Source organism: Natator depressus, chromosome 23 (assembly GCF_965152275.1).
Source record: "Natator depressus isolate rNatDep1 chromosome 23, rNatDep2.hap1, whole genome shotgun sequence".
NCBI lineage: Eukaryota > Metazoa > Chordata > Testudines > Cheloniidae > Natator > Natator depressus.
Window position 1 is genome coordinate 2,743,855 of NC_134256.1, and position 26,853 is coordinate 2,770,707.

The window sequence follows — 26,853 nt, forward strand, 5'->3', positions numbered from 1 at the left end:
GGGGGGGAGGGGGAAGGCTCTTGGGTTCTGTTCCTGGCTCTGCCCCGCTCTGCTGGGCAACCTCAGGCGAGTCACAGCCCTCTCTGTGCCTCAGTTTCCCCTCCCACCCTTTGCAAGCGTTTTGGGGCAGCGACTGTCTCTCAGTGCAGTACCCAGCCCAGTGAGAAGCCCTGATATCAGTCGGGGGAGGAGGGGGCTGTGCAGTGTCCGTCCCAGTGGGGGCAACCCCAGTTTCCGTCGGTACCTTTAGGGGCTGCCATCACACCATTGACAGCATCAGGGCCTGTCTCCGATGGGGCCTGACTAGGTCTCTAGCGAGATCGGCCTGTTCTGTGGCGAGCCAGGGTGGCCAGATCTGGCCTGCGCTCCCACGGATGGAGGCGGGGGGGCATGGCTCGTTCCCCCCCCACCACGCTCCTCCCCTCTTGTCCGCAGGGTGGTGAACTACGAGGGCGGCGCCGTTTGCACCCACGCCCGCTCCCTCTGGAGGCTGGAGCCCTTGCGCATCAGGTAGGGGAATCGCAGGTTCTGCTCCCCCCCCCCCCCCAGAAAGGGGGCGCCGGCCTGGGACGATGGTGTCACGGAGTCCCTGGGCGATGCTCTGGAACTGCTCCCCAGGAAGCCAGTCAGGACTCTGGGGGAGTCTCCTCTTGGGGAGCAGCCTGTCTGCAGGACACACAGCTCACCCGGCTCCACCTTCCTGGGTCTGACCTCGGAGCATTCAGCCTCCCCTGCCCCTCCGTGCGCTTCCCACAGCGAGTCCGCTCAGGCGGGGTCCTGGGAGGGCCGGAGGGTCCTGCCCCCCAACTTCACAGTCAGACGTGACTCTCAGCCAGCCAGGAAAACAGAGGTTTATTAGACGACAGGAACATGGTCTAACACAGAGCTTGTAGGTGCAGAGAACAGGACCCCTCAGCTGGGTCCATTTTGGGGGGCAGTGAGCCAGACAACCACGTCTGCCCTTCACTCCATGTCCCAGCCAGCCCCAAACTGAAACTCCCTCCAGCCCCCCTCCTCTGGGTTTTCTCCCTTTCCCGGGCGGGAGGTCACCTGATTCCTTTGTTCTCCAACTCTTTAGCTCTCACCTTGCAGTGGGGAAGGGCCAGGCCATCAGTTGCCAGGAAACAGGGTGTCGGCCATTCTCTGTGTCCAGATCCCTGCCCACACCTGCCCTCTAGGGCTCTGCAATGATGATACACCCTCATCCCACCACCTAGATACTTAAGAACTGCCTAGGGGAAACTGAGGCACCCCCACACTATTCAGAGGAAACATTAAGAACAGTCCCACTTCGTCACAGATGGTGTCAGCTGAGGTGATGGTGCTGGATGATGAGGGGTGTGGGCAGGGACTGTATGGACAGGGAAGTGGGCAACTGTATGGCCCGGGGTGGGGGGAACTGCATGGACTGGAGGATCAGGGACTGTATGGACCAAGGGGACTGTATGGACAGGGAAGTGAGTGACTGTTTAGGCCGGGGTTGGGGTGGGGACACGATTGTACGGACCAGGGGGTGGGGGACTGTACGGACATAGGGGACTGTATTGACCAGGGGTGGGGGACTGTGTAGACCTGGGGGACTGTACGGACCGGGGAGGAATTAGGGACCGGGGGAGGTTGGGGACTGTATGGACCTGGAGGGCTGGGGACTGTGTAGACCTGGGGGACTGTATTGACCAGGGGGTGGGGGACTGTACGGACCGGGGAGGAATTAGGGACCGGGGGAGGTTGGGGACTGTACGGACCTGGAGGGCTGGGGACTGTACGGACTGGGGAGGTCGGGGGGCGGGTTTGAATCCAGCGGGCGGGAAGGGGGGATCCCGGCGATGGGGGCCGGTGGGGCTGGGATGACCCACATCCCGTGGAGCTGGGGGGCCCAGAGCCGGCGAGTGGCACTAGCACTGGGTTTCTCTGGCCCCCCCGGCAGCTGGAGCGGGAGCTACATGCGGTGGGGGCAGCTGTTCCGGGCGCGGCACGTCACCACCGGGCGCTACCTGGGGCTGGCCGAGGAGAAGGGGCTGGTCGTGGTGGACGCCGAGAAAGCCAACACCAAGGCCACGGCCTTCTGCTTCCGCGCCTCCAAGGTGAGCGCGGGGCGGGGGGGGCGCCAGGCTGCGGGGGGGGGGGGGTCAGACCCAAAAACTTGTCTTGAAGTTTCCATCTGTCCCCCACACTCACGGCCCCCCTCCCCCCACGCTTACGGTGCCCCCCTCTCCTGACACTCCCGGCGCCCCCCCTCCCACTCACACCCATGGCGCCCCTTCCCCCCACTATCCCGGCACCCCCTCCCCCCACACTCATGGCGCACCCCCTCCCACTCACACCCATGGCAGGCCCATGGCGCCCCCTCCCCCCACACTCATGGCACACCCTCTGCCCCCCCAGTTCCCAGCACCCCCTCCCCCCACACTCATGGCGCCCCCCTCCCACTCACACCCATGGCAGGCCCATGGCGCCCCTTCCCCCCCTAGTTCCCGGCACCGCCTCCCCCCCACTCACGGCCCCCCTCCCCCCCATTCTCCCCCCCCCGCAGGAGAAGCTGGACGTGGCGCCCAAGCGGGACGTGGAGGGCATGGGGGCCGCCGAGATCAAGTACGGCGAGACCATGTGCTTTGTGCAGCATGCGGCCAGCGGCCTGTGGCTGACGTACGCGGCCCCCGACGCCAAGGCCCTGCGCCTGGGGCTGCTCAAGAGGAAGGTGGGGGCTGGCGGGACGCGCCGCGGGGGGGGGGTGTCCTTGGGGCTGCCCAGAGGAAGGGGGGTGGGCGGGACACACTGGGGGGTTCCCTGGGGCTGCCCAGAGGAAGGGGGGCGGCCGGGTTCGGGGGGTTCCCGTTCCCCGCTCACCCCACGGCTCTGCCCACCCCCCAGGCCATCCTGCACCAGGAGGGGCACATGGACGACGCCCTGTCCCTGACCCGCTGCCAGCACGAGGAGTCGCAGGCTGCCCGCATCATCTACAGCACCAGCGGCCTCTACACCCACTTCGTCCGGTGGGCCGAACCGGGGGGTACCTGGGGGCTCGCAGGGCTGGGGGTTGAACCTTGGGGAGAGCATGGGGAGGGGTCTGTGTCCCAGGCGGGGCCTGGGAAATGCAGGCGACGAACCCTGGGGGACACTGGAGATCGAGGGGGGGGGTGCAGAACCCGGGGAGAGGTTGGAGATGGGGGGGCTGGACCTGGCTGGGGGGGCTGTGAAGATCGGGGGCTGATCTCTCCAGTGACCATGTCCCCCTGCAGTCGGCTGGGTGGATGCTCTGGTCCCCCCCCCCGTTTGCCCCCCCAGAATGCTGAGCAGCCTGGCTGGTGCCCCCTGCCAGCTCTGGGGGCCAGTCCCCAGGGGGCGAGTGACGGGCCTGGGTGTCTGCAGGGGGGTGCAGGGAGCAGGTCGTGCTCTGGGACCCCTGAGCTGGGGAGGGGGTGGGCGCAGTCTCTCCCCTGCCCCTGAGCAGGCCCCGTTCCTAGGCACCCCCTCGCCTCTGCACCTTGCGCCCTCCCCCTTGCTCCCACATCTCCCTCTGACCCCCCTCGATGACTCCTCCCCCGGCAAAGCCCCTGGCCCCCTCAGCTCCCCTTCTCTCTGCCTCCCATCCTGGCTCCCTCCTACTGCTACTGCTTTGCTGCCCCCCTTGGCTGGCTCCCCCCATCTGCCCTGCTTCTGATGGCTCTCCTGCCTCCCTCAGCTCCCCCAAGTCCACTGCCTTCCCTGCTGGACTCTGGCCCTTTGCCTTCTGGTGTGAGCGGTGGGATCAGCCCCGAGCAGGGTTGGGCAGTGGGGCTAGGCTGACCCCCTCCCTCCGCGGTGCTGGCAGGGGCCTGGACAGCCTGAGCGGGAAGGGCAAGGCGGGCGCCGGGGCCGCGATGCCCATCGACGGGATGATCCTGAGCCTTCGGGACCTGATCACCTACTTCCAGCACCCGGAGGAGGAGCTGCGGCATGAGGAGAAGCAGGGCCGGCTCCGCTCGCTCAAGAGCCGCCAGAACCTCTTCCAGGAGGAGGTCAGTGGGAAGCGGGGGGCACGGGGCCAGCGCAGAGGGAGGGAGTGGGGTCAGCGTGGGGGGGCCACGGGGTCAGTACGGGGGTGGGACGTGTCCTTGCACACTGCAGGAACTCTCCCCCGGCAGTCTAGGGCAGTGCTAGAAGGCACTGTGCTATGGGGGGCTCAGTAGGGGGCGCTGTCTCCTCGCAGTCAGTGCCAGCTCCAATGCGGTGCTAGGGGGCGCTGTGCGGCAGGAAGCGACATTCAGCCGCGGGCGAGGGATCCCTGTATAAACAGCTGCCCCACCCCACCCCAGAGGTGGCTGCATCTCAGTGGCAGGGTAAGCTTTGGGATGGGCAGGAAGGGACAGGAGCCAGCGGAGGGGGCCTGAAGGGGGGTCTCTGCTGGTGGGGGGAGGGAGGGCTTCAGCCTCTGGCGGGTTGGGGGGCTGGTGCCCTGGGGGGTGACGGCTGCGCTCGCCTCCCCGCAGGGCATGATCACGCTGGTGCTGAACTGCATCGACCGCCTCAACCTGTACAGCACGGCCGCCCACTTCGCCGAGTTCGCGGGCGAGGAGGCGGCCGAGTCCTGGAAGGAGATTGTCAACCTGCTGTACGAGCTGCTGGGTGCGTGGGATCCTCGCCCCCTCTCTCCCCGGTGGAAGGCCGGGTCCACGGAGCTGGGGGAGGCCGGGGGGCTGCTGTGAGCGTAGCGATGGGGCCTGCCCTGCGGAGAGCGGCTGGCCCAGGCGGGGCCGGGGCAGAAACCGGCCCCAGCTGCTGGATTTCCCCATGCTGAGCCGTGGGCCCGCCCGCTGGGCGGAGGGGCGGGAGGGAGGGTCCTGCTCTGGGGTGCCCCCCGGCTGACGGCCCGTCTCTCGCCCCGCAGCCTCGCTGATCCGGGGCAACCGCTCCAACTGCGCCCTCTTCTCCAGCAACCTGGACTGGCTGGTCAGCAAGCTCGACCGGCTGGAGGCCTCCTCCGGTGAGGCTGGGCAGGACGGGGGGCGGGAGCTGGGCGGGATGAGGGCCCCTGGCCGGGGCGGGGCGAGTGTGTGGGGGGGTTCGTGCCCTCTCCCGGGCCACGTCCAGGGCGGCGAGTTGAACGGCTGGGACCTCCCCTGCCTGGCCAAGGCGTGGGCGGAGGCACGGAAACACACGCGTGTGCTTCCCGCAGATCCGTGCGGCGCGTGTGTGGACGCGCCCGGCGGTACGTGTGCACATGGGAGCAGATACGTGAATCCACACCTGTGCGCAGGGCAGCGTGGGGCGGCTGGGTCTCTGCCTGTGCAGATCCCGGGGCACGCTCGCCCGCGTGGCCACGCCGAGCGGTGCACATGCTCCCCTCCCCCCCGGGTGCGTGTGTGACACTTGCACGGTCACGCGTGCGCACGGACTCACGGCTCAGTCCCCTCCCCCCCGCCAGGGATCCTGGAGGTGCTGTACTGCGTCCTTATCGAGAGCCCCGAGGTGCTGAACATCATTCAGGAGAACCACATCAAATCCATCATCTCCCTGCTGGACAAGCACGGGCGCAACCACAAGGTGAGGTCGCCCACAGCCCCATGGCTGAATCCTCGGCTCTCCCGTCCCTGCCTTGGGGGCAGGGACAGGTGGGGGACGGGTGGGGAAGGCCCCGTTGGGGTTCCACATTTTTGGCCCTGTCTGCCCCCTGCTGTCAGTTAGAGCAACCCCTGGGCTGCTGTAACTCACACTGCTCCCCCCACACCATGGGCCCTGTGAGGCAGAGACTAGCCACAGCGCAGGGAGCTCCAGCCATGCCCCCGATCTGCCCCCTATGGGCCCTGGGGGACAGAGACTAGCCACAGTGCAGGGAGCTCCAGTCATGCCCCCGATCTGCCCCCTATGGGCCCTGGGGGACAGAGACTAGCCACAGGGCAGGGAGCTCCAGCCATGCCCCCGATCTGCCCCCTATGGGCCCTGGGGGGCAGAGACTAGCCACAGGGCAGGGAGCTCCAGCCATGCCCCCGATCTGCCCCCTATGGGCCCTGGGGGGCAGAGACTAGCCACAGGGCAGTGAGCTCCAACCACACCCCGATCCGCCCCCCCTCTGTTTTGAATGGCACTCGGTCCCTTCCCTGGGGCGTCCAGCGGCTGGCTGGTGGGGCCGGGCTGGGGTCCCATATCCCAGGTGAGAGCCCGGCGCTGTCTCCTCTCCCCGTCCCGGTAGGTGCTCGACGTGCTCTGCTCTCTGTGCGTCTGCAACGGGGTGGCCGTGCGCTCCAACCAGAACCTCATCACCGAGAACCTGCTCCCCCGCCGCGACCTGCTCCTGCAGACCAACCTCATTAACCACGTCACCAGGTGAGGGCGGGGCTGGCTCACTTCCTGCCCCGAACAGCTGTTAAACCGCCCTTGTGCCCCACCCCAGAGGTGGCTGCATCCCAGCACCGGGCGAGGGGTCCCTGTACAAACAGCCCCCGCGCCAGAGGTGGCTGCATCCCAGCACTGGGCGAGGGGTAGTACCTTGTAGTTTGCAAGAAGTATAATGAGCCCTGGTGGAGTGGGGGGTCCCTTCCTGCCCCCCCAGCCCCTCCCTCCCCAGTGCTAACCCTCCCCCTTCTCTCTCCCCCGCAGCATGCGCCCGAACATCTTCCTGGGCACGCACGAGGGCTCGACGCAGTACAAGAAGTGGTACTACGAGCTGATCGTGGATTACGTGGAGCCCTTCGTCACGGCGCAGGCCACCCACCTGCGCGTGGGCTGGGCCATGACCGAGGGCTACAGCCCCTACCCCGGGGGCGGGGAGGGCTGGGGCGGCAACGGTGTGGGGGACGACCTGTACTCCTTCGGCTTCGACGGCCTGCACCTCTGGTCAGGTACGAGCCCCGGCTCTGCCCAGGGCCTGCCCGCCTGGCCGCTCTGGCGGGCGTGCAAAGGAGCAGGCATGGGGGTGCCGCAGGGGGGAGCGCCCAGGCCCCCTCTTGCATGCTCACATGCTCTCTTTGGCATGTGATTTTGCACGCCCTCCTTCTGTACCCACTTATGCACATTCTTGCACGCACTGTCTTGTGCATGCTCTTTTCACACTCAGGTTCTTGCACACTCTGCACACAAACACACCCTTATGCATGCACATTATCTTGTGTGCACTGCCTTGCACACTTGTTGCATGCTAACTCGTGCATGCTCTTATGCGCACCCTGTTTCTCTTTTGCACGCTTCTGCGCACATCAACATTCGCTTGCTTGTTCTTGCACACATGTTCAGTGCACACTCACTCATCCACTCTTGCACACACATTCTATTGTGTGTTCTCTTTTGCACACTCACTCATGCCCACACATTCTCTCATGTGTGCTGACACTGTCTTGCACACTCGTTGCACACTGAGTCATGCACACTTATGCACACACTATTTCTCTTGCACGTTTTGCACTCTGATGTGCACACTGACACTCTTGCGTGACCTCTTGCACATTCATTACTCAGGTACTCACACAGACGGATACTCTCTTGTGTATTCTCTCTGGCACACTTGCTCTTGCACCCTTCTGCCTGCTCTTTGCACCCTGTGGGAAATTGCACCGTCTGTTGCTTGACCTCGGTTCGGTAGGAAATAGATTCAGGGGCCGAAAGGGCCCACGTCAGTCGGGGGGATTGCCAAAAGTCCGTGAGAGCGAGTGGAGGAACAGAGGCTCGGTACGATCCCAGTCGCCAGGAAGCCGTGCCCTGCGGCGTCGCTCCGTTCACCTTGCTCCCCGGATGACACCCCTAAAGCCGTCTGTTTATACCTAACCTGTGGCCGCGTCCAGGGCTTTCAGCGCGGCTCCCTGGCGTCCCGGTGCACCCCTTCTCTCTGCTCTGGACGCAGGCGTCGCTGGTACCAACGGCCACGAAGGCCCCTCCTCCCCTTGTGCCAGGGCAGGGCAGTCATGCGTCTTGTCTTCCTCCTTTGGGACGTGCCAGGGCGAAAAGCTGCCTGCCCGTCACGGTGGGGAAACACCCGCGTGGCCCGAGCCCGTGCTGCGTTCAGCCCGGGCGTGCCGGGATACCTAGCGTCGGAGAAGAGCGTAGGCCAGATTCGGCTCCGGAGCGGCTGCTTGTGCCGAATGCGGACGTTACTAGCCAGCATGCCCTGGTCAGCCCCCTCCTCGCACCCGCGTTTCCCTCCCCCTCGGCCTCTCGCCGCGTCTTTTCGCCCCCGCGCTCAGCCTGGCCTCTCTCCACCGGTGCAGGTGGCGTGGCCCGCGCCGTGGCCTCGCCAGGCCAGCACACGCTGGCGGCCGACGACGTGGTGAGCTGCTGCCTGGACCTGAGCGTGCCCAGCATGTCCTTCCGCATCAGCGGCTTCCCCGTGCAGGGCATGTTCGAGAACTTCAACGTGGACGGGCTCTTCTTCCCCGTGGTCAGCTTCTCCGCTGGCATCAAGTGAGCCGGGACCCTGGGGCGAGCAGCGGGGGTGGGGAGGAGGGATGGGGGGCGGGCTGGGGGTGGAGGGGAGAGGAAGGGGAGGGTCGAAGAGGGGGCTGACCAGGGTGGGGAAGGGGCTGGGGGGGAGGGAGCTGATGGGGTTGGGGGAGGAGAGGGCGGTTGTAGGGGGTGGGAGAATTGGTGGGGGGGCAGAAAGGGGTGGGGGTCAGCGGGGGGGGGGAAATCCAGGGAGGGGGGCTGCGGGGGAGGAGAAGGTGGTTGTGGGGGTCAAAGGGGGGGGAGAATTGGGGGGGGAGGAGCAGGGGAGGGGTTCAGCAGGGAGGGGAAATCCAGGGAGGGGGGCTGCGGGGGAGGAGAAGGCAGTTGTGGGGGGGCAGAGTGGGAGAATTGGTGAGGGAAGGGGGCCAGCAGGGAGGGGGAATCCAGAGAGGGGGGCTGTGGGGGAGGGGTCCAGCCTTCACCATCCCCCCACAGGGTCCGCTTCCTCCTGGGGGGCCGCCACGGCGACTTCAAGTTCCTGCCCCCCCCGGGCTACGCGCCCTGCTTCGAGGCCCTGCTGCCCCGCGAGCGGATGCGGGTGGAGCCCATCAAGGAGTACAGGCAGGACGCGGGGAAGGTCCGCAGCCTGCTGGGGCCCACCCAGTCCCTGTCCCACACGGCCTTCACCCCCTGCCCCGTGGACACCCAGCAGGTAGTGCCCCCCCAGAGCCCCGGCCTGGGGGGAGGGGCTCCGGGGCGGGGAGGGGGTTCAGGGGAGGGACCCTGCCTGGCTTTGGAGGGACTTGGGGGGAGAGACCCCCACCTGGTCTGGGGTAGGGGTCGGGAGGAGGGACCCCACCTGTCCCAAGAGGGGTTGTGGGGGGGGCTCTCAACCAGCCCCAACCCGTGGGGTGTGGGGGGAAGGTGCGGGGACAATGGGTCCAGCCTGGCCCCAGGGCTGTGGGCAGCCGCCCAGTGCACATTGCCCCCAGGCACTGACCCCCCTCCCTCGTCAGGAGCCCCTGCGGGGAGGGCGGGACCCGCTCAGGGGTGTCCCCCAAGGCAGGGCTGCCCAGGCTGGGGGGCCCGTCTAACCCCTGTCCCTGCAGATCGTCCTCCCCCCACACCTGGAGAGGATCCGTGAGAAGCTGGCGGAGAATATCCACGAGCTGTGGGCGCTGACCCGGATCGAGCAGGGCTGGACCTACGGGCCCGTGAGTGTCCCACTGTACCCCCTGGGGGCCCGCGAGTGCCCCCACTGTACCCCTGTACAGGCTCGCGAGTGCCCCCCCAACCACCTATTGGCCTGCAAGTGCCACCCACATCCTGCTGTGGGACCGCAAGTGCCCCCCCATAGCTCTCTACAGGCCCACGAGTGCCCCCATACCCCGTACAGGCCCGCAAGTGCCCCCTGTACCCCCCTATGGGCCTGCAAGTGCCCCCTCCCATAGCTCCCTACAGGGCTGCGAGTGCCTCACAGCCCTCCCCCCATCCCTATAGGACCACGTGTGTCCCCTGTGGGTCCGTGAGTACCCCCCTCTATCTCCCTACGGGCCTACACCGAGCCCCGACATGGGCCCCTGAGTGCTCCCCAGTCACCTCCTATCCCTATAGGCCCGTGAGTGCCCCCAGTACCCCCCCACGGGCCCCTGCCTACCCCCCCATCCATCCCTACTGCTTCCCACCGGGGACTCCTCTGCCCCTGCTCCAACCTCTCCCCCCTGTGACTGGCAGGTGCCTCTGGGTGGGAGGGGGTGGGCACCTCTACCCCACAGAACCGCCCAGCCCAGCCCCTGCCCCCCAGAACCACCCAGTCTGGCCCAGCCCCTGCCCCCCAGAACTTCCAGCTCCAGCCCCTGCCCCCCAGAACCGCCCAGCCCAGCCCGTGTCCCCAGAACTCCCAGCCCGTACCCCCAGAGTCACCCAGCCTGGCCCCAGCCCCTGCCCCCCAGATCTCCCCAGCTCAGCCTGTGCCTGCCAGCCCCACCCAGCCCCTTTCCCAGAACCCACTGCTGGTGCTGGCTGAGCGGGGGTTGGGAGGGACTCGGTTCAGGGTGTCAGTGGGTCGCTGACCCCCCGCCCCCCGTCAGATCCGGGACGACAACAAGAGGCTGCACCCCTGCCTGCTGGATTTCCACAGCCTGCCTGAGCCGGAGAGAAATTACAACCTGCAGATGTCGGGGGAGACCCTGAAGTGAGTGGTGCGGGGGAGATGGGGGGTAACGTCGGGGGGGACTCGGAAACATGGGGGAGGGCGGGGAGCCGCGGGGCCTAAGGAGGGGCTGGCAGGGCTGAGGACATGGGGGCATGAGATCCCTCTCCACACGAGGGGGTGGGTGAGGGAGGTCCAGCTGGGATGGGGGGAGGATTGGGATGGGGGAGAGGGGGTGGCGGTGGCTGAGCAGGGGGATGGGGGAGGGAGCTCGTCTCTTGGGGGTGGGGGATGGGTGGGGGAGCTAGTCACTTGGGGGTGGCAGCTGGGAGTGGGGGATGGGTGGGGGACTCATCTCTTGGGGGGTGGCAGTGGAGGGAGGGGGGACTCATCTCTTAGGGGTGGTGGCTGGGAGTGGGGTCTCCTCTCTTGGGGGGCTGGCAACGGAGGAAAGGGGTGTGGGACTCATCTCATGTGGGTAGGGGGATGCAGTGGGGGCTCGTCTCGGGGTGGGGGTCTCATCTCTTGGGGGTGGGGGGATGCGGTGGGGGGCTCGTCTCGGGGGTTGGGGGCTCATCTCTCGGGGGCAGCGGCAGGGCCGGAGGCTCTGTCGGGGAGCTGACCTCCCCCCCTGCCCCCCCCCCGTTACTGTCCCCCCGCAGGACACTGCTGGCTCTGGGCTGTCACGTGGGCATGGCCGACGAGAAGGCTGAGGAGAACCTCAAGAAGACCAAGCTGCCCAAAACGTGGGTGGTCCGGGGGCGAGGGGGAGTCCTGGGGGGGACGTGACCCCCATGGAGCTGTCTGAGGCTCCACCAGCCCAGGGACGTCGCCCCCGGGCAGCCCCCCTGAGTCCCAGTCCAGGCGCCTCTCCCCTGCCTCCAGCCGCCCCCACTTAACAACCCCAGCTGGCCCCCTCAGGCCTTTGTCTAGGTCTAGGGGGTCTAGGTGCCAAATGTCGGGGCAGTTGGAGTGGCCAGTGTCTTCTGGGACTCTCCATGGGCCCCAGGCTTGGGCGGCAGACCAGATCTCTGGGTCTCTGCTCACTGCCTCCTTAACCAGGCACCACTTAGGGGAAACCGAGGCACACACAATGGAAGATTCCCACTTTGTCACAGGGGGTGGGGACACCAGGCTCGATGGGCTGGGCTGGGTGGGGAGGCGGGAGATGGAGGTTGATTGGCAGGTCCTAGCGCAAAGCCCCTCCCCTGGCAGGTACATGATGTCCAATGGCTACAAGCCGGCCCCGCTGGACCTGGCCCACGTCAAGCTGACCCCGGCCCAGAACACGCTGGTGGACAAGCTGGCCGAGAACGGCCACAACGTGTGGGCCCGGGACCGTGTGAGCCAGGGCTGGACTTACAGCATCGTGCAGGTAGGGGGCTGGGGCCGGGGGAGGGGACTGTTGGGGGGGCCAGGGTATGGGGGGCTGGGGGACCATTAGCGCCCACTCTGTGCCAGGGTGAGCGGGCATCGGATCTGGCCCCGTGCCAAGCAGGGCAGGGCTCCCGCATGCACACGCGTGTGCCCAGTGCTCCCGTGCTGTCTTCTGTTTCGTGAAGGAACCAGGCATTGTTAGACTGGGGGGCGGCTGGGAGCCAGGACGCCTGGGTTCTATCCCTGGCTCTGTGAGGGGAGTGGGGGCTGGGGGTTGGAGCAGGGGGCTGGGAGCCAGGACTCCTGGGTTCTCCCCCTGACTCTGCCTCGTTCCCCATCAGTGACCCAGGGCCACGGTCCATCCCTGCCTCTCAAGTGGCTGTGTGGGGGTGGGGTGGGAGCTATGTGAGTTCAGGTGCTTTGAGATCCGCAGCGGGAAGGGCAGCAGCCAGCGGCCGGAACAGCCCCTCCCAGCCGGGCCCGGGCAATGGGCTGGGTTTGGACTGGCTCGAGAGCAGCTCCTCTTGGTTTCCCCCTGTCCCGTGTGTGTCTGTGGTGCGTGTGCGCACGTCTGTGGTGTGTCTGTGGCGTGTGCGTGCGTCTGTGGCATGTCCATGCTGCGTGTGCGTGTGTCTGTGGCGTGTCCATGGTGCGTGTCTGTGGCATGTTTGTGGTGCATGCGCGCATGTCCGTGGCATGTCTGTGGCGTGTCCGTGGCGCGTGTCCATGGTGCGTGTGCGTGTCACCAGGACATCAAGAACAAGCGCAACCCGCGCCTGGTGCCCTACAACCTGCTGGACGAACGGACCAAGAAGACGAATCGCAACAGCCTGTGCGAGGCCGTGCGCACGCTGATCGGCTACGGCTACAACATCGAGCCCCCCGACCAGGAGACCTGTGAGTGCCCCTGGGGCCCCTCCCCGGGACCCCTCCTTCTCCCCTCCCCCGGGGCCCCTCCTGTCCTCCCCCGGGCCCCTGCGTCTGGGCACCTCCTTCTCTCCTCCCCCTGGGGCCCCTCTTCCGGACCCCTCCTTCTCCCCCTCCCCCAGGCCCCTCCTGCCCCCCCCGGGGACCCTCCTTCTCTCCTCCCTCCGGAGCCCCTACCCCGGGCCCCTCCCCCGGGGCCTCTCCTTCTCTCCTCCCCCAGGGCTCCTCTTCTGGACCCTCCTGCCCTCCCCTGGGGCCCCTCCTTCTATCCTCCCTCCGGGGCCCCTCCTGCTGCCCTCCCCTAGGACTCCTCCTCTGGACCTCTCCTAGGCCGCCCCTTCTCCCCTCTGCTCCCCCTGAGGCCCCCTCCTGTCCCCCATCTCATCGCCCCTTGGGGCCCCTCCTGCCCTCCCCAGGGCCCCCCTCCTCTCCTCCCCTGTAGCCCCTTCCTCTTCCCCACTCCTGCCCTCCCCCCGGCTCCTCTTGTCCCCTCTGCTCCCCTGGGGCCCCTTCCCCCCCGTAGGGAGGGTGGTTGAGTGGTGTGGGGTACAGGGCTGGTAGGAAGGGCAGGTGTGGGGGTGGTGAGGTGCGGGGGAGGAGAGCGATGTGTGAGGGCGGGGATAGAGGATGGGGGGGCCGGGGGGCAGGCAGTCCTTGGGGCGCGGGGTGACCCTGCCCTCGCCCCGCAGCGGCCCAGGGGGTGCCCACGGCGCGCTCGGAGCGGGTTCGGGTGTTCCGGGCGGAGCAGTGCTACGCTGTGCGGGCCGGGAGATGGTACTTCGAGTTCGAGGCGGTGACCACGGGCGAGATGCGCGTGGGCTGGGCCCGGCCGGACGTGCGCCCCGACGTGGAGCTGGGGGCCGACGACCTCGCCTACGTCTTCAACGGCCACCGGGTGAGTGGGGGGGGACTGGACTCCCCCCCCAAAGGGCTCCCCCTAGCCTGGTATCTGCCCGCCCCTCGGGTCACCCACCGGCCCCCCCAGCCCGTTGTCCCCCCGCCACCTGGATCAAACCAATGGCCTGCCCTAGCCCTGTATCCCCCCTTCCCTGCCACTCCGGGCTGGGTCCCCCCATGGGCCCATCTAGCCCGGCGTCCCGTCCCGCACTTGGGTCCTGCCCTTTGGTGCGTTACCCTCTGGCTGTGCTGGGCCAACACCTCCCGCCCGCCCCTGGCCATTGCTCCCCATGCCACCAGCCTGGACCCGGTGCCTTTCCCAGCTGCTGACCCCACCCTCCCACGCCAGGGCCAGCGCTGGCACGTCGGCAGCGAGCCCTTCGGCCGCTCCTGGCAGCCGGGCGACGTGGTCGGCTGCATGATCGACCTGACCGAGAACCACATCATGTTCACGCTCAACGGGGAGATGCTGATCAGCGACTCGGGCTCTGAGCTGGCCTTCAAGGACATCGAGATCGGAGAAGGTGAGGGGCTGGCTGCCTGGACGCCTGGGTTCTCCCTGCCTCTGGGAGGGGAGTGGGGGCTAGTGGTTAGAGCAGGGGGGCTGGGAGACAGGATGCCTGGGTTCTCCCCGGCTCTAGGAGGGGAGTGGGGGCTAGTGGCTGGGGTGGGGAGGGGGGACTGAGTGCCAGGGTGGCTGGGGTTTGTTCCTGGCATGGACACTGACATGTCTGATGTCCCCTCTCTGCACCCTCCTTCTCCCTGTGTCGGGGGGGCATGCCGGCCTTGTCGGGGGGGGGAGAGTGCTGTCCCTGTGCGGGGGCGTGCTAGGCCGTGCTGACCTGCTGGGCCCCGCCCTGTCTTGCAGGCTTCCTCCCGGTGTGTAGCCTGGGCCTGGCCCAGGTCGGGCGGCTGAACCTGGGCCAGGAGGTCAGCAGCCTGCGGTTCTTCCCCATCTGCGGGCTGCAGGAGGGCTTCGAGCCCTTCGCCATCAACATGAAGCGCGACATCAGCATGTGGTTCAGCAAGAGCCTGCCGCAGTTCTCCCCCATCCCGCCCGAGCACCCCCACTACGAGGTGAGGGCCAGCCGTGGGGGGGCTCGGCCCGGAGCCCCGTGGGGAGGGGGGAGCCGCCGGGGGGCTCGGCCCAGTGCCCAGTGCGATGGGGGAGCTGCCAGGGGGCTCGGCCCAGTGCAATGGGGGAGCTGCCGGGGGGGGGGGTTGGCCCGGAGCCCCGTGGGGAGGAGGGGGCCGCCGGGGGGCTCGGCCCGGTGCCCAGTGTGATGGGGGAGCTGCCAGGGGGCTCGGCCCAGTGCGATGGGGGAGCCGCCGGGGGTTTGGCCCGGTGTCAAGTGCGATGGGGGAGCCGCCGGGGGTTTGGCCCAGAGCCCCATGGGGAGGGGGGAGCCGCCGGGAAGCCGGGCGCCTGCTACCTCCATCAGTAGGACCCGTGGGTGTGCAGACCTCACGGGCTGCCCGTCGGCAAACCGTAGTGCCGATATCTGCTGTGAACGCCAGTGCTCCCCTGTTGCCCCCCAGTGTCAGCTGGCACCAAGGGCTCCCTGGCTTACAGCATGGGCCCCACTCTGGGGAGCCCCTCTCTTTTGAGACCTGACGGGGGCCAGGTTTGGGGCTGCTCCGGGAGTCCTGCCCCCCTGTTCCAAAGCAGGCCCCAACTCTGCACCATCTCTCCCAGATCTGCAGGGTCGGGGCCATGGCCCCAGCTTCGGAGCAGGCTCTTGAAGGAATCTTCCGAGGGGTCCCACCTTCTCCCAGGGCAGGCCACATCCCTGCCCCCCTCCCCCCACTCCAGCTCCAGCCAGCCTGCTCCCCTTGGTGGCTCTGCCCACTGGGCCCAGCTGAGCCGGCCCCTGGGGGAGACCCGACCGTTCTACGGGGCCCCGTGCACCCAGCCCGGACATGCAGCTGCACCCAGGCGGGGTTTAGCATCCCCCTGGCTCAGGAGGTCCTGAGGGTGGCACAGAGACCGGCAGGTTAGGCACTGCCTGCCTGTCCCTTCCTGAGTCAGTTCCCAGGGGAGAGCTCCCACCCTCTCCCTTTGGGCTCTGTGCCCAGCAAGGGGGGGAAATCCAGCTCCCGCTGTGCCAGGGCTGGCGAGGTGCCAGCATCCCGGGCATTGGGTTTGCCCTTGTCTCCTGCGATTCCCCACTTGGGCCAGGTGAGCCACGCCTGCATCTCTTCGCCGCAATGTCCTCCTCCCCACCCTGGGTAACAATGCAACCTGTCGCGGAAACTGAGGCATGCCCCGGCCTGGTTAAAAACACCCCAGCGCTTCCCCGCTCCGTCTCGGCGTCCCCCGACCCGGGCCGTCCCCTCCTGACTCCTCCGCTCCCCCCGGGGCCAGGTGTCGCGCATCGACGGCACGGTGGACAACCCGCCCTGCCTGAAGCTGACGCACCGGACCTTCGGCTCGCAGAACGCGGTGAGCGAGCTGCTCTTCCTGCGGCTCAGCATGCCCGTGGAGTTCCACGAGAAGTTCAAATGCACGGCGGGGGCCATGCCCCTCACCCGTGCCCTCACCATCCCCGAGGAGGACGTCAAGGACGTGGACCTCGACTCCGAGTTCGAGGTGCTCCGGAAGTCGGCCGGGCGTAAGGAGGCCGAGGAGGCCGAGAAGGAGAAGCAGGGGGGGCCCCTGCCCGGCCCCAAGGAGCCCCCCAGGACGGAGAACGAGAAGGATGCGGCGTCGGAGAAGAGCAAGATCAAGAGAGGGTGAGAGCCTCTAGGAGACGGGGGGCGGGGAATGGGATATGGGGCCTTTCCCCTCCAGGGGGCGCTGGCTCCGATCCAGCCCCAGGACAGGGACCGGGGGGCAGGGAATGGGGCACGGGGCCGTTCCCCTCTGACCTGAATTGGAAGTCTCTAATGAGCGGAGCCCATCCCCCCAGGTCTCTAACGAGCGGAGCCCATCCCCCCAGTTCCCAGGGACTGGGCCTCCCACGGCGCCCGCCTGCCCCACGCTAGACACAGGCTCTTGCCCTGGCTGGGCCGGGCTGACCGGTCTCAGGGGGGTGGGCACTCACCGCCGGCTCCCCCTGTCTTCATCCACCCCCAGCTTCCTGTTCAAGGCGAAGAAGGCCACGTTCAACGCCGCGCCCCTGGCGGTGCCCTCCGTGCAGCGCCTGGAGGAAGACGTGGTGCCCAACGACCGGGACGACCCCGAGATCATCATGAACACCACCACGGTACCGGGCCGCGCGGGGGCTGCTGGCCACACCGCCCAGGGCGGCGCTAGGGGGCGCTGTGCTGCCGGGAGCGGGGGGCTCAGCAGGGGGCACCACCGGAGTGGGGGGCTCAGCAGGGAACGCTCTCCCCTGTCCATGCTAACCCCAATGCAGTGCTAGGGGGCGGTGTGCTGCCTGGGGGGGAGGCTCAGCAGGGGGCGCTCCCCCCTGTCCATGCTGACCCCAATGCAGTGCTAGGGGGCGCTGTGCTGTCGGGGGGTGGGGGGCTCAGCAGGAGGCGCTCTCCCCTGTTCGTGCTGACCCCGATGCAGCAGTAGGGGGCGCTGTGCTGCTGGGGGGGGAGGCTCGGGGGGGGGAGCTCCTCAGGGGGCGCTCTCCCCTGTCCATGCTCACCCTGATGCAGCGCTAGGGGGTGCTTGCTGCTGGGAGAGGGGGGCTCAGCAGGGAGCGCTCTCCCCTCTCCGTGCTGACCCCGATGCAGTGCCAGCCGGGCTGACGGCCCCCTCCACTGCCCCCCCCCCAGTACTACCACTCGGTGCGGATCTTCGCGGGCCAGGAGCCCACCTGCGTCTGGGTGGGCTGGGTCACCCCCGACTACCATCAGCATGACATGACCTTCGACCTGAGCAAGGTGCGCACCGTCACCGTCACCATGGGCGACGACCAGGGCCACATCCACGACAGGTGAGGGGCGCCGGCCGCGGCCAGCCTCCGCTGCAGAGCACCGTGGGGCTGGGGGGGGCACATTGGGGAGCAGGGGGCAGCCAGCCCTCTGGGGCCTTGAACTGGCGAGGGCTGGGTGGGTGCCAAGGAGGGGGGGTGTCACGGAGTCCCTGGGCGATGCTCTGGACCTGCTCCCCGCGAAGCCAGGCAGGACTCTGGGGGAGTCTCCTCTCGGGGAGCAGCCTGTCTGCAGGACACACAGCTCACCCGGCTCCACCTTCCTGGGGCTGAGCCCGGAGCCTCCAGCCTCCCCTGCCCCTCCCTGCGCTTCCCACAGCGAGTCCGCCCAGGTGGGCTCCTGGGGATCCCAGAGGGTCCTGCGCCCCAACTTCGCAGTCAGACGGGACTCTCAGCCAGCCAGTAACACAGAGGTTTATTAGACGACAGGAACATGGTCTAACATAGAGCTTGTAGGTGCAGAGAACAGGACCCCTCAGCTGGGTCCATTTTGGGGGGCAGTGAGCCAGACAAGCACGTCTGCCCTTCACTCCATGTCTCCAGCCAGTCCCAAACTGAAACTCCCTCCAGCCCCTCCTCCTCTGGGCTTTGTCCCTTTCCCCGGCCGGGAGGTCACCGGATTCCTTTGTTCTCCAATCCTTTAGCTCTCACCTTGCAGGGGGGAAGGGCCCAGGCCATCAGTGGCCAGGAAACAGGGTGTCGGCCATTCTCTGTGTCCAGACCCCTGCACACTCCTGCCCTCTAGGGCTCTGCAACGATCATACATCCTTATCCCACCACCTAGACACTTAAGAACTGCATGGGGGAAACTGAGGCACCCCCACAATATTCAGGGAAAACATTAAGAACAGTCCCGCTTCGTCACACATGGGGATGTGGGGTGAAAGGCCCTGGCATGGGAGGCCATGGGGCAGAAGGGCCAGAGGTCACAGGGTGGAGTTCATGGGCCAGAGAGATGAAAGGCCCACAGGTGTAAGGGGTAGGAGAGCATGGGGCAGGAGACCATGGGGACGTGGGCTGGGAGTCGTGGGGCAGGAGACCATGGGACAGAAGGCCAGGGAGGATGTGGGGCAGGGCCATGGGGTTGTGGGACAGGAGGCCATGGGATAGGAGGCCATGTGGCAGGGCCATGGGGGATGTGGGGCAGGAGGACATTGGGGATATGAGTCAGAAGGCCATGGCGTTGTGGACTGGGGGCCATGGGACAGGAGACCATGGGATAGGAGGCCATGGGGCAGGGCCATGGGGGATGTGGGGCAGGGCCATGGGGTTGTGGGACGGGAAGCCATGGGGAATATCAGTCAGAAGGCCATGGCATTGTGGGGTGGGGGCCATGGGACAGGAGACCGTGGTAGAGGAGGCCGTGGAGGCCATGGGGCAGGGCCATGGGGTCATAGGGTGGGGTTGTGGGGTTGGAGGCTGTGGGGCGCAGGGGCCACGGCCCTGGAGCCCTGCAGACACACGGCAGGAGGGGCCCCGGGGCTCTGGGGCAGGGGAGTTCGGGGGGCAGGGGGACAAGGGGCCCAGCCGGGGAGGGCGCGTGGGGGTGGGGAGTAGGTGGCTGCGGGGCCGGGGAGAGGGGTGAATTACCCCTGGGCCCACCCCTCTGCTGACAGCATCAAGCGCAGCAACTGCTACCTGGTGTGGGGCGGGGAGTTCGTGAGCAGCGCGCAGCAGACCCGGGTCAGCACCGTGGACCTGGTGCTCGGCTGCCTGGTGGACCTGGCCACGGGGCTCATGACCTTCACGGCCAACGGCAAGGAGATCAACACCTTCTACCAGGTGAGCCGCCCCCCGGGGCACGGCCGGGGTCCCCCCCATGCCCACGGCCAGCCGGTCCGCGCCCTGGCCCGGCCTGGGAGCTGGTGCCCCTTAGAGGGGACAGGCCCCGGGGACCCGCTGGCTCCGGGCCGTGTCTCACTCCCTGTGTTTGGGCCAGGTGGAGCCGAACACCAAGCTCTTCCCGGCCGTCTTCGTCCTTCCCACGAGCCAGAACGTCTTCCAGTTCGAGCTGGGCAAGATGAAGGTAGGTGCCTCGCCCCCACCCTCCGGCACAGCTGGGCTCCCCCGCCCCTGCCCCCCGGCACATCGAGGGTCCTCCGCCCTGCCCCCCGGCCCAGCTGGGCGGGTGGTGCCAATGAGTGTGTGGAAGGGATTTGCTTTGAGATTTAAGCGCAGTCACTTTGCTTGTTCTGTGTGGGGACTAGTAGGTCAGAACAAGGGATTGGGTCTTGGACTCCTGGGTTCTATTCTGGCTTTGGGAGGGGAGTGGGGTCAGGTGAGTTAGAGCTGGGGGGGTCTGGGAGCCAGGACTCCTGGGTTCTCTCCCAGCTCAGACACTGATTCTCGGCCTCTCTCTGCCCCTGGCAGAACATCATGCCCCTCTCGGCCGCCATGTTCCACAGCGAGCGGAAGAACCCCGAGCCGCAGTGCCCACCGCGCCTCGTCATCCAGATGCTGACGCCGGTGACCTGGAGCCGCGTGCCCAACGAGTTCCTGGCCGTGGAGACAGCCCGCATCAGCGACCGGCACGGCTGGATGGTGGAGTGCGGTGACCCCCTGGTCATGATGGCCTTGCACATCCCCGAGGAGAGCCGGTGAGCGCTGCCTCCTGGCACAGGCCCCCGGGGAGAGAGCCAGTGCGGGGAACCCTGTCACCTCCATCTCTGTGTTTAGGAGCTTAGGGACCGACTCCATGAGGTGGCAGCAATAGTAAGCTATAAACTCTTGTATGACTTCCCAGTGGCCGGTCCACACACCGTCAGTGTCCCACGAGGGTCAGGCCTTCGGGAGCAATCTCGGTGCAAGCTAGGGAATGGCCCTGCTTTCCTGGTCCCACCCCCCTCCAGGGACCCTTCTGTCCTTCCGCACCCGGCTCCCTGTCAGAAGTATGCTGTGTGGCTGACAAACAGCTGCCGTGCCCCAACTCAGCGATGGATGCATCTCAGTGATGGAGGAAGCGGTAAACTGAAGCACAGAGAGGGGGGAAATTACTTTCTCCAAGGATGGTTCATTGTCTCACTGTCAGACCCTGGATTAGAACCCAGCAGTCCTGATTCCCACCAACTCCCTGCTCTAACCACTAGACCCAACTCCTCTTGCAGAGCTGGGGATAGAACCCAGGAGTCCTGATTCCCAATCCCCCGACTCCCCTCCCCGAGCTCGGGACAGAGCCCAGGAGTCCTGGCTCCCACCCCCCTGCTCTAACCTGTGGGCCCCATTCCCCGCCCGGCAGGTGCATCGACATCCTGGAGCTGTCGGAGCAGCTGGCCCTGCTGACGTTCCAGCAACACTCGCTGCAGCTCTACTGCGCCGTGTGCGCCCTGGGCAACAACCGGGTGGCCCACGCCCTGTGCAGCCACGTGGACGAGTCCCAGCTGCTGTACGCCATCGAGAGCCCCCACCTGCCCGGCCCGCTGCGCAGCGGCTACTACGACCTGCTCATGAGCATGCACCTGGAGTCGGCCAAGCGGGCCCGGCTCACCATGAACAACGAGTTCATCGTGCCCATGACGGACGCCACCAAGAGCATCCGGCTCTTCCCCGAGGGCAGCCGGAAGCCCGGCCTGCCCGGCGTGGGCACCAGCACCTGCCTGCGCCCGCCCCTGCACTTCGCCCCGCCCTGCTTCATCAGCACCAGCCCCGAGCGGTACCAGCTGAGCCCCGCCCTGCCGCTGGAGGCCCTGAAGCTGAAGGCGCTGGCCATGCTGACGGAGGCGGTGCAGGACGGCGGGCAGCACAGCCGGGACCCGGTGGGCGGCAGCGTCCAGTTCCACTTCGTGCCCGTCCTCAAGCTGGTCTCCACCCTGCTGATCATGGGCGTCTTTGGGGACGAGGACGTGCGGCACATCCTGCGCATGATCGAGCCGGCCGTCTTCGGGGAGCCCACCGAGGAGGAGCGGGGCGAGGCGGAGAAGCCGGAGGAGGAGGAGGAGGAGCAGGGGGAGAAGGCCGGGGCCAAGGCCGGCGAGGAGGAGGCCGAGGGGCTGGAGGAGGGGCTGCTGCAGATGAAGCTGCCTGAGTCAGTCAAGCTGCAGGTGAGAGACCCGTGGCGTGGAGTGGGGGGGTCTCTGACCCCACCCCCGTCTCCTCACGGCACGGAGCGGGGATCCCTGACCCCACCCCCGTCTCCTCACGGCACGGAGCGGGGATCCCTGACCCCGTCTCCTCACGGCACGGAGCGGGGATCCCTGACCCCACCCCCCGTCTCCTCACGGCACGGAGCGGGGATCCCTGACCCCACCCCCCATTTCCTCACGGCACGGAGCCGGGGATCCCTGCCCCTGTCTCCCCATGACACGGAGTTGGGGGTTCCCCATCTCCCCACAGCATAGGTGGCCTGTCCTTCCCTGTGTCACAGAGTCCCCGGGCGATGCTCTGGAACTGCTCCCCATGAAGCCAGTCAGGACTCTGGGGCAGTCGCCCTCCTGTGAGCAGCCTGTCTGCAGGACACACAGCTCACACAGCTTCCACCTTCCTGGGTCTGACCTCGGAGCATTCAGCCTCCTCTGCCCCTCTGTGCGCTTCCCACAGCCAGTCCACCCACGCGGGGTCCTGGGAAAGCCAGAGGGTCCTGCCCCCCAACTCTGCAGTCAGACGGGACTCTCAGCCAGCCAGGAAAACAGAGGTTTATTAGACGACAGGAACATGGTCTAACACAGAGCTTGCAGGTGCAGAGAACTGGACCCCTCAGCGGGGTCCATTTTGGGGGGCAATGAGCCAGAGAACCACGTCTGCCCTTCACTCCATGTCCCAGCCAGCCCCAAACTGAAACTCCCTCCAGCCCCTCCTCCCCTGGGCTTTGTCCCTTTCCCGGGCCAGGAGGTCACCGGATTCCTTTGTTCTCCAACCCTTTAGCTCTCACCTTGCAGTGGGGAAGGGCCCAGGCCATCAGTTGCCAGGAAACAGGGTGTCGGCCATTCTCTGTGTCCAGACCCCTGCACACACCTGCCCTCTAGGGCTCTGCAACGATCATACACCCTCATCCCACCCCTTAGATACTTAAGAACTGCACAGGGGAAACTGAGGCACCCCCAGACTATTCAGAGGAAACATTAAGAACAGTCCCACTTCGTCACACCCCGCCATATCCCTGCCCCGTACTCCCCACCCCCCGGCACTGACAGCCCATCCTCCCCATTGTCCCCCGGCACTGACGGCCTCCTCCCCCCAGATGTGCAACCTGCTGCAGTATTTCTGTGACCGGGAGCTGCAGCACCGGGTGGAGGCGATCATCGCCTTCTCGGAGCGCTACATGGACCGTCTGCAGAGCAACCAGCGCCAGCGCTATGGGCAGCTCATGCAGGCCTTCACCATGTCGGCCGCCGAGACCGCCCGGCGCACCCGCGAGTTCCGCTCGCCCCCGCAGGAACAGGTACGGCGCCCGGCCCCGGCCCCTCGCCCGGCCCTGGCCCCCCGCCTGGACCCTCGCCCAGACCCGGCCCCTCGCCCGGCCCCCCGCCCGGACCCTCGCCCAGACCCGGCCCCCCGCCTGGCCCCTCACCTGACCCCGGCCCCGGCTTGACCCCAGCACGGCACCTGGCCCCTCTCCGGCTGTAACGACGCTGTCTCTGGCGGGACACGACGGAGAGAGTCGATTCAGGACCAACTGCTTCGAGCAGGGCAGTCAGCCCCGGGCTGGGTTACCTTCGCTATTGAGGCAAATCGAACCAGCCAGAGAGGACTTTGGTCTCACCCCACTGGCTGACCATAAGTCACACAAGCAATTCCCTTAGACACTCCAGCTTCCGGTATCACCCCCCCGGCCCCTGGACGGTCCCGGCACCCCACCGGCCCCTGACCAGCCTCAGGACGTCAGTGGGGCAGGGACGTGGGCGGGGGGAGTTGCGAGGAGGGGGCGAGGGGCTAGACCAGCCTGTGGGGCAAAGGGGCCAGGAGCTGGGGCAGCAGCAGGTCCAGCCCCGGCCCTGGTCTGCTGGCCCCCCCGTTCTCCCCGTGCTCCCCGCCCCTCACCATCTCACCACCCCCAGATCAACATGCTGCTGCACTTCAAGCACGGGGCGGACGAGGAGGAGTGCCTGGTGCCCGAGGACATCCGCGACGAGCTGCTGGACTTCCACACCGACCTGCTGAGCCACTGTGGTGAGGGCCCCGGGCCCCGTCCTGCCGGGTGTGCCCCCCCCCCGTGCCCCAGGCCCCATCCTGCCTGGTGTGCCCCTCCCCACAGTGCCCAGGGACACGTCCTGCCGAGTGTCCCCCCATCCCCAGTGCCCCGAGCCCCGTCCCACCGGGTGTCCCCCCACCCCCAGGGACTCATCCCGCCAGGTGTCGCCCCCCAGGGCCCATTCGTGCCGTGTCCCCCCAGGCATCGAGGCCGAAGGGGGAGAGGAGGAGGAGGAGGAGGACATGTCCCTGCGGCGCCGGCTGAGGACCCTGGTGGAGAAGGTGCTGAGCTTCCGGAAGAAGAAGGAGCTGGAGGAGGAGCTGCCCCCTGAGGAGGAGCCGGCACCCAGTGAGGCGGGGGGGGGGGGGGGGGGCTGGGGCGGGAGCCTGAGTGCTGGCTGCGGGGGCGGGGGCAGTGGCCAGGGGGCTGGCTGGGACAGTGAGCTGGTACCTATGGCATCCCCTCTGTGCGTGGGGTGGTGCCAGGCATGCACGGCCCCCCATGCAGGGGTGTCATGCTGGGGGGACCCCCAGTGACCTCCGAGCCTCTTGTTTTAGGCCCCCCTTGGCAGAGGGCCCCTGAGCTGTGGGTCCCATGATGCCCCAGTCTTGGGGTCCAGGCCCCATGGCACTGCCGCTGCCCCCGGCACCACCCCCAGCCCCCTGGCGCTGACCCCCCGCCCCCGCCCCCAGGCACGCTGCAGGAGCTGATCTCCCACACCATGGTGCACTGGGCGCAGGAGTCCTTCATCCAGAGCCCGGCGCTGGTGCGGGTCATGTTCAGCCTGCTGCACCGGCAGTACGACGCCATCGGGGAGCTGCTCCGCGCCCTGCCCCGGGCCTACACCATCAACGCCGTCTCCGTGGGCGACGCCATGAGCCTGCTCGAGAGCCTGGGCCAGATCCGCTCGCTGCTCATCGTGCAGATGGGCCCGGAGGAGGAGACCCTCATGATCCAGAGCATTGGGTATCCCCCTCGCTGCCCGCGCCCCCCCGGCCCTGGGGTCCCCCTCGCTGCCTGCGCCCTGCACCCCCCGGCCCTGGGGTCCCCCTCGCTGCCCGCGCCCCCCCGGCCCTGGGGTCCCCCTCGCTGCCCGCACCCTGCACCCCCCGGCCCTGGGGTCCCCCTCGCTGCCCGTGCCCCCCCAGCCCTGGGATCCCCTCGCTGCCCGCACCCTGCACTCCCCAGCCCTGGGGTCCCCCTCGCTGCCCGCACCCTGTGCCCCCCCAGCCCTGGGGTCCCCTCGCTGCCCGTGCCCCCCCAGCCCTGGGGTCCCCTCGCTGCCCGCACCCTGCACTCCCCGGCCCTGGGGTCCCCCTCGCTGCCCGCACCCTGCACCCCCCGGCCCTGGGGTCCCCCTCGCTGCCCGCGCCCCCCCGGCCCTGGGATCCCCTCGCTGCCCGCACCCTGCACCCCCCGGCCCTGGGATCCCCTCACTGCTCACGCCCCCTGGCCCTGGGGTCCCCCTCGCTGCCCGCACCCTGCACCCCCCGGCCCTGGGGTCCCCCTCGCTGCCCGCACCCTGCACTCCCCGGCCCTGGGGTCCCCCTCGCTGCCCGCACCCTGCACCCCCCGGCCCTGGGGTCCCCTCGCTGCCCGCGCCCCCCCAGCCCTGGGATCCCCTCGCTGCCCGCACCCTGCACTCCCCGGCCCTGGGGTCCCCCTCGCTGCCTGCACCCTGCACCCCCCGGCCCTGGGGTCCCCCTCGCTGCCCGCACCCTGCACTCCCCGGCCCTGGGATCCCCTCGCTGCCCGCACCCTGCACCCCCCGGCCCTGGGATCCCCTCGCTGCCCGCACCCTGCACCCCCCAGCCCTGGGGTCCCCTCGCTGCCCGCACCCTGCACCCCCCGGCCCTGGGGTCCCCCTTGCTGCCCACGCCCCCCGGCCCTGGGGTCCCCCTCGCTGCCTGCACCCTGCACCCCCCGGCCCTGGGATCCCCTCACTGCCCACGCCCCCCGGCCCTGGGGTCCCCCTCGCTGCCCGCACCCTGCACCCCCCGGCCCTGGGATCCCCTCACTGCCCACGCCCCCCGGCCCTGGGGTCCCCCTCGCTGCCCGCACCCTGCACCCCCCGGCCCTGGGGTCCCCTCGCTGCCCACCCCTGCCCTGGCTCTGGGGTCCCCCTCGCTGCCCGCACCCTGCACCCCCCGGCCCTGGGGTCCCCCTCGCTGCCCACCCCTGCCCTGGCTCTGCTGTCTCCTCACTGCCTGCGCCCCTCACCCCTGATCCGCAGCCCCCAGCTCTGCCATAGGGCCTGCCCCACACCTCCCTGCTCCCTCTGAGCAGTGCCCGATCATGAGAGGCCAGTGGAGGGGGGGGGGTGCGGGGAGGTGTGTGCTAGGACCCCCCCCCCCGCTCCCTTCACCAGTGACTCAGCCCCCAGCGTGGCAAGGGCCTGTGGCTAAAGCCCAGCCCGGTGCCGCCCGCGCCGCAGGGTCCATATCCCCCGTCCCCTCCTGCCTCTGCAGAAACATCATGAACAACAAAGTCTTCTACCAGCACCCCAATCTGATGCGAGCCCTGAGCATGCACGAGACAGTCATGGAGGTGATGGTCAACGTGCTGGGAGGGGGCGAGTCCAAGGTGAGCGGAGGGTCCCCCGGCTTGCGGGGCCCCGTGAGCCCGACTTCACGCCAGGTCGGAGCAGGACCCCCCTGGAGAACCTGCCCCCAAACCATTCCTAGAGCAGGTCCTTGCACAGAACAGCCAGGCTTGACTGAAAAGCCCTGGGGTGCCCCCTGGCCTTGGGGTCCCCCTGCTCTGCCGGTGCCCCACACCCCACTGGTCCAGCCCTGGGATCCCCAGGCTGTGCTGGTGCCCTGCACCCCCCAGCCCTGGGGCCCCCTGCCTCACTGCTGGCTCCCTGTGCCCCCTGGCCCTGCGTTCCCCTCACCACTGGCGCCCCCTGGCCCTGGGGTCCCCCTGCTTCACTGCCAGGACCCCCCTCCTCAGCTGTGGGGTCCCCCTGCCTCGCTGCCAGTGCCCTCCCCCCTGATCCACAGCCCCGTGTTCTCCCAGCGCTGGGCTCCCCACCCTCAGCTCTGCCATAGGGCCTGCCCCACACCTCCCTGCCCCTCTGAGCAGCGTCCAATCATGGGGTGGGTGGGAAGGGAAGTGTGTGTCGGGGTTGAATGTCC

At 68.1% G+C, this 26,853-nt stretch overlaps 1 protein-coding gene across 1 annotated transcript in view; it reads left to right on the forward strand.

Annotated features, from left to right (window-relative positions):
- RYR1 (ryanodine receptor 1) overlaps positions 1–26,853 on the forward strand; it is a 94,675-nt gene that overhangs the window by 16,363 nt on the left and 51,459 nt on the right. The window contains 32 exon segments of the mRNA XM_074937940.1: positions 436–510; positions 1,928–2,084; positions 2,534–2,698; positions 2,872–2,993; positions 3,812–3,998; positions 4,470–4,605; positions 4,868–4,963; positions 5,405–5,523; positions 6,170–6,303; positions 6,577–6,818; positions 8,178–8,370; positions 8,848–9,064; positions 9,462–9,566; positions 10,443–10,546; positions 11,167–11,250; positions 11,720–11,879; positions 12,631–12,778; positions 13,498–13,703; positions 14,055–14,229; positions 14,574–14,782; positions 16,071–16,438; positions 16,782–16,911; positions 17,435–17,595; positions 19,209–19,374; positions 19,532–19,618; positions 19,963–20,189; positions 20,828–21,629; positions 22,766–22,966; positions 23,583–23,694; positions 23,918–24,064; positions 24,409–24,682; positions 26,185–26,299. Coding sequence (XP_074794041.1) covers positions 436–510; positions 1,928–2,084; positions 2,534–2,698; positions 2,872–2,993; positions 3,812–3,998; positions 4,470–4,605; positions 4,868–4,963; positions 5,405–5,523; positions 6,170–6,303; positions 6,577–6,818; positions 8,178–8,370; positions 8,848–9,064; positions 9,462–9,566; positions 10,443–10,546; positions 11,167–11,250; positions 11,720–11,879; positions 12,631–12,778; positions 13,498–13,703; positions 14,055–14,229; positions 14,574–14,782; positions 16,071–16,438; positions 16,782–16,911; positions 17,435–17,595; positions 19,209–19,374; positions 19,532–19,618; positions 19,963–20,189; positions 20,828–21,629; positions 22,766–22,966; positions 23,583–23,694; positions 23,918–24,064; positions 24,409–24,682; positions 26,185–26,299 — 5,824 coding nt within the window.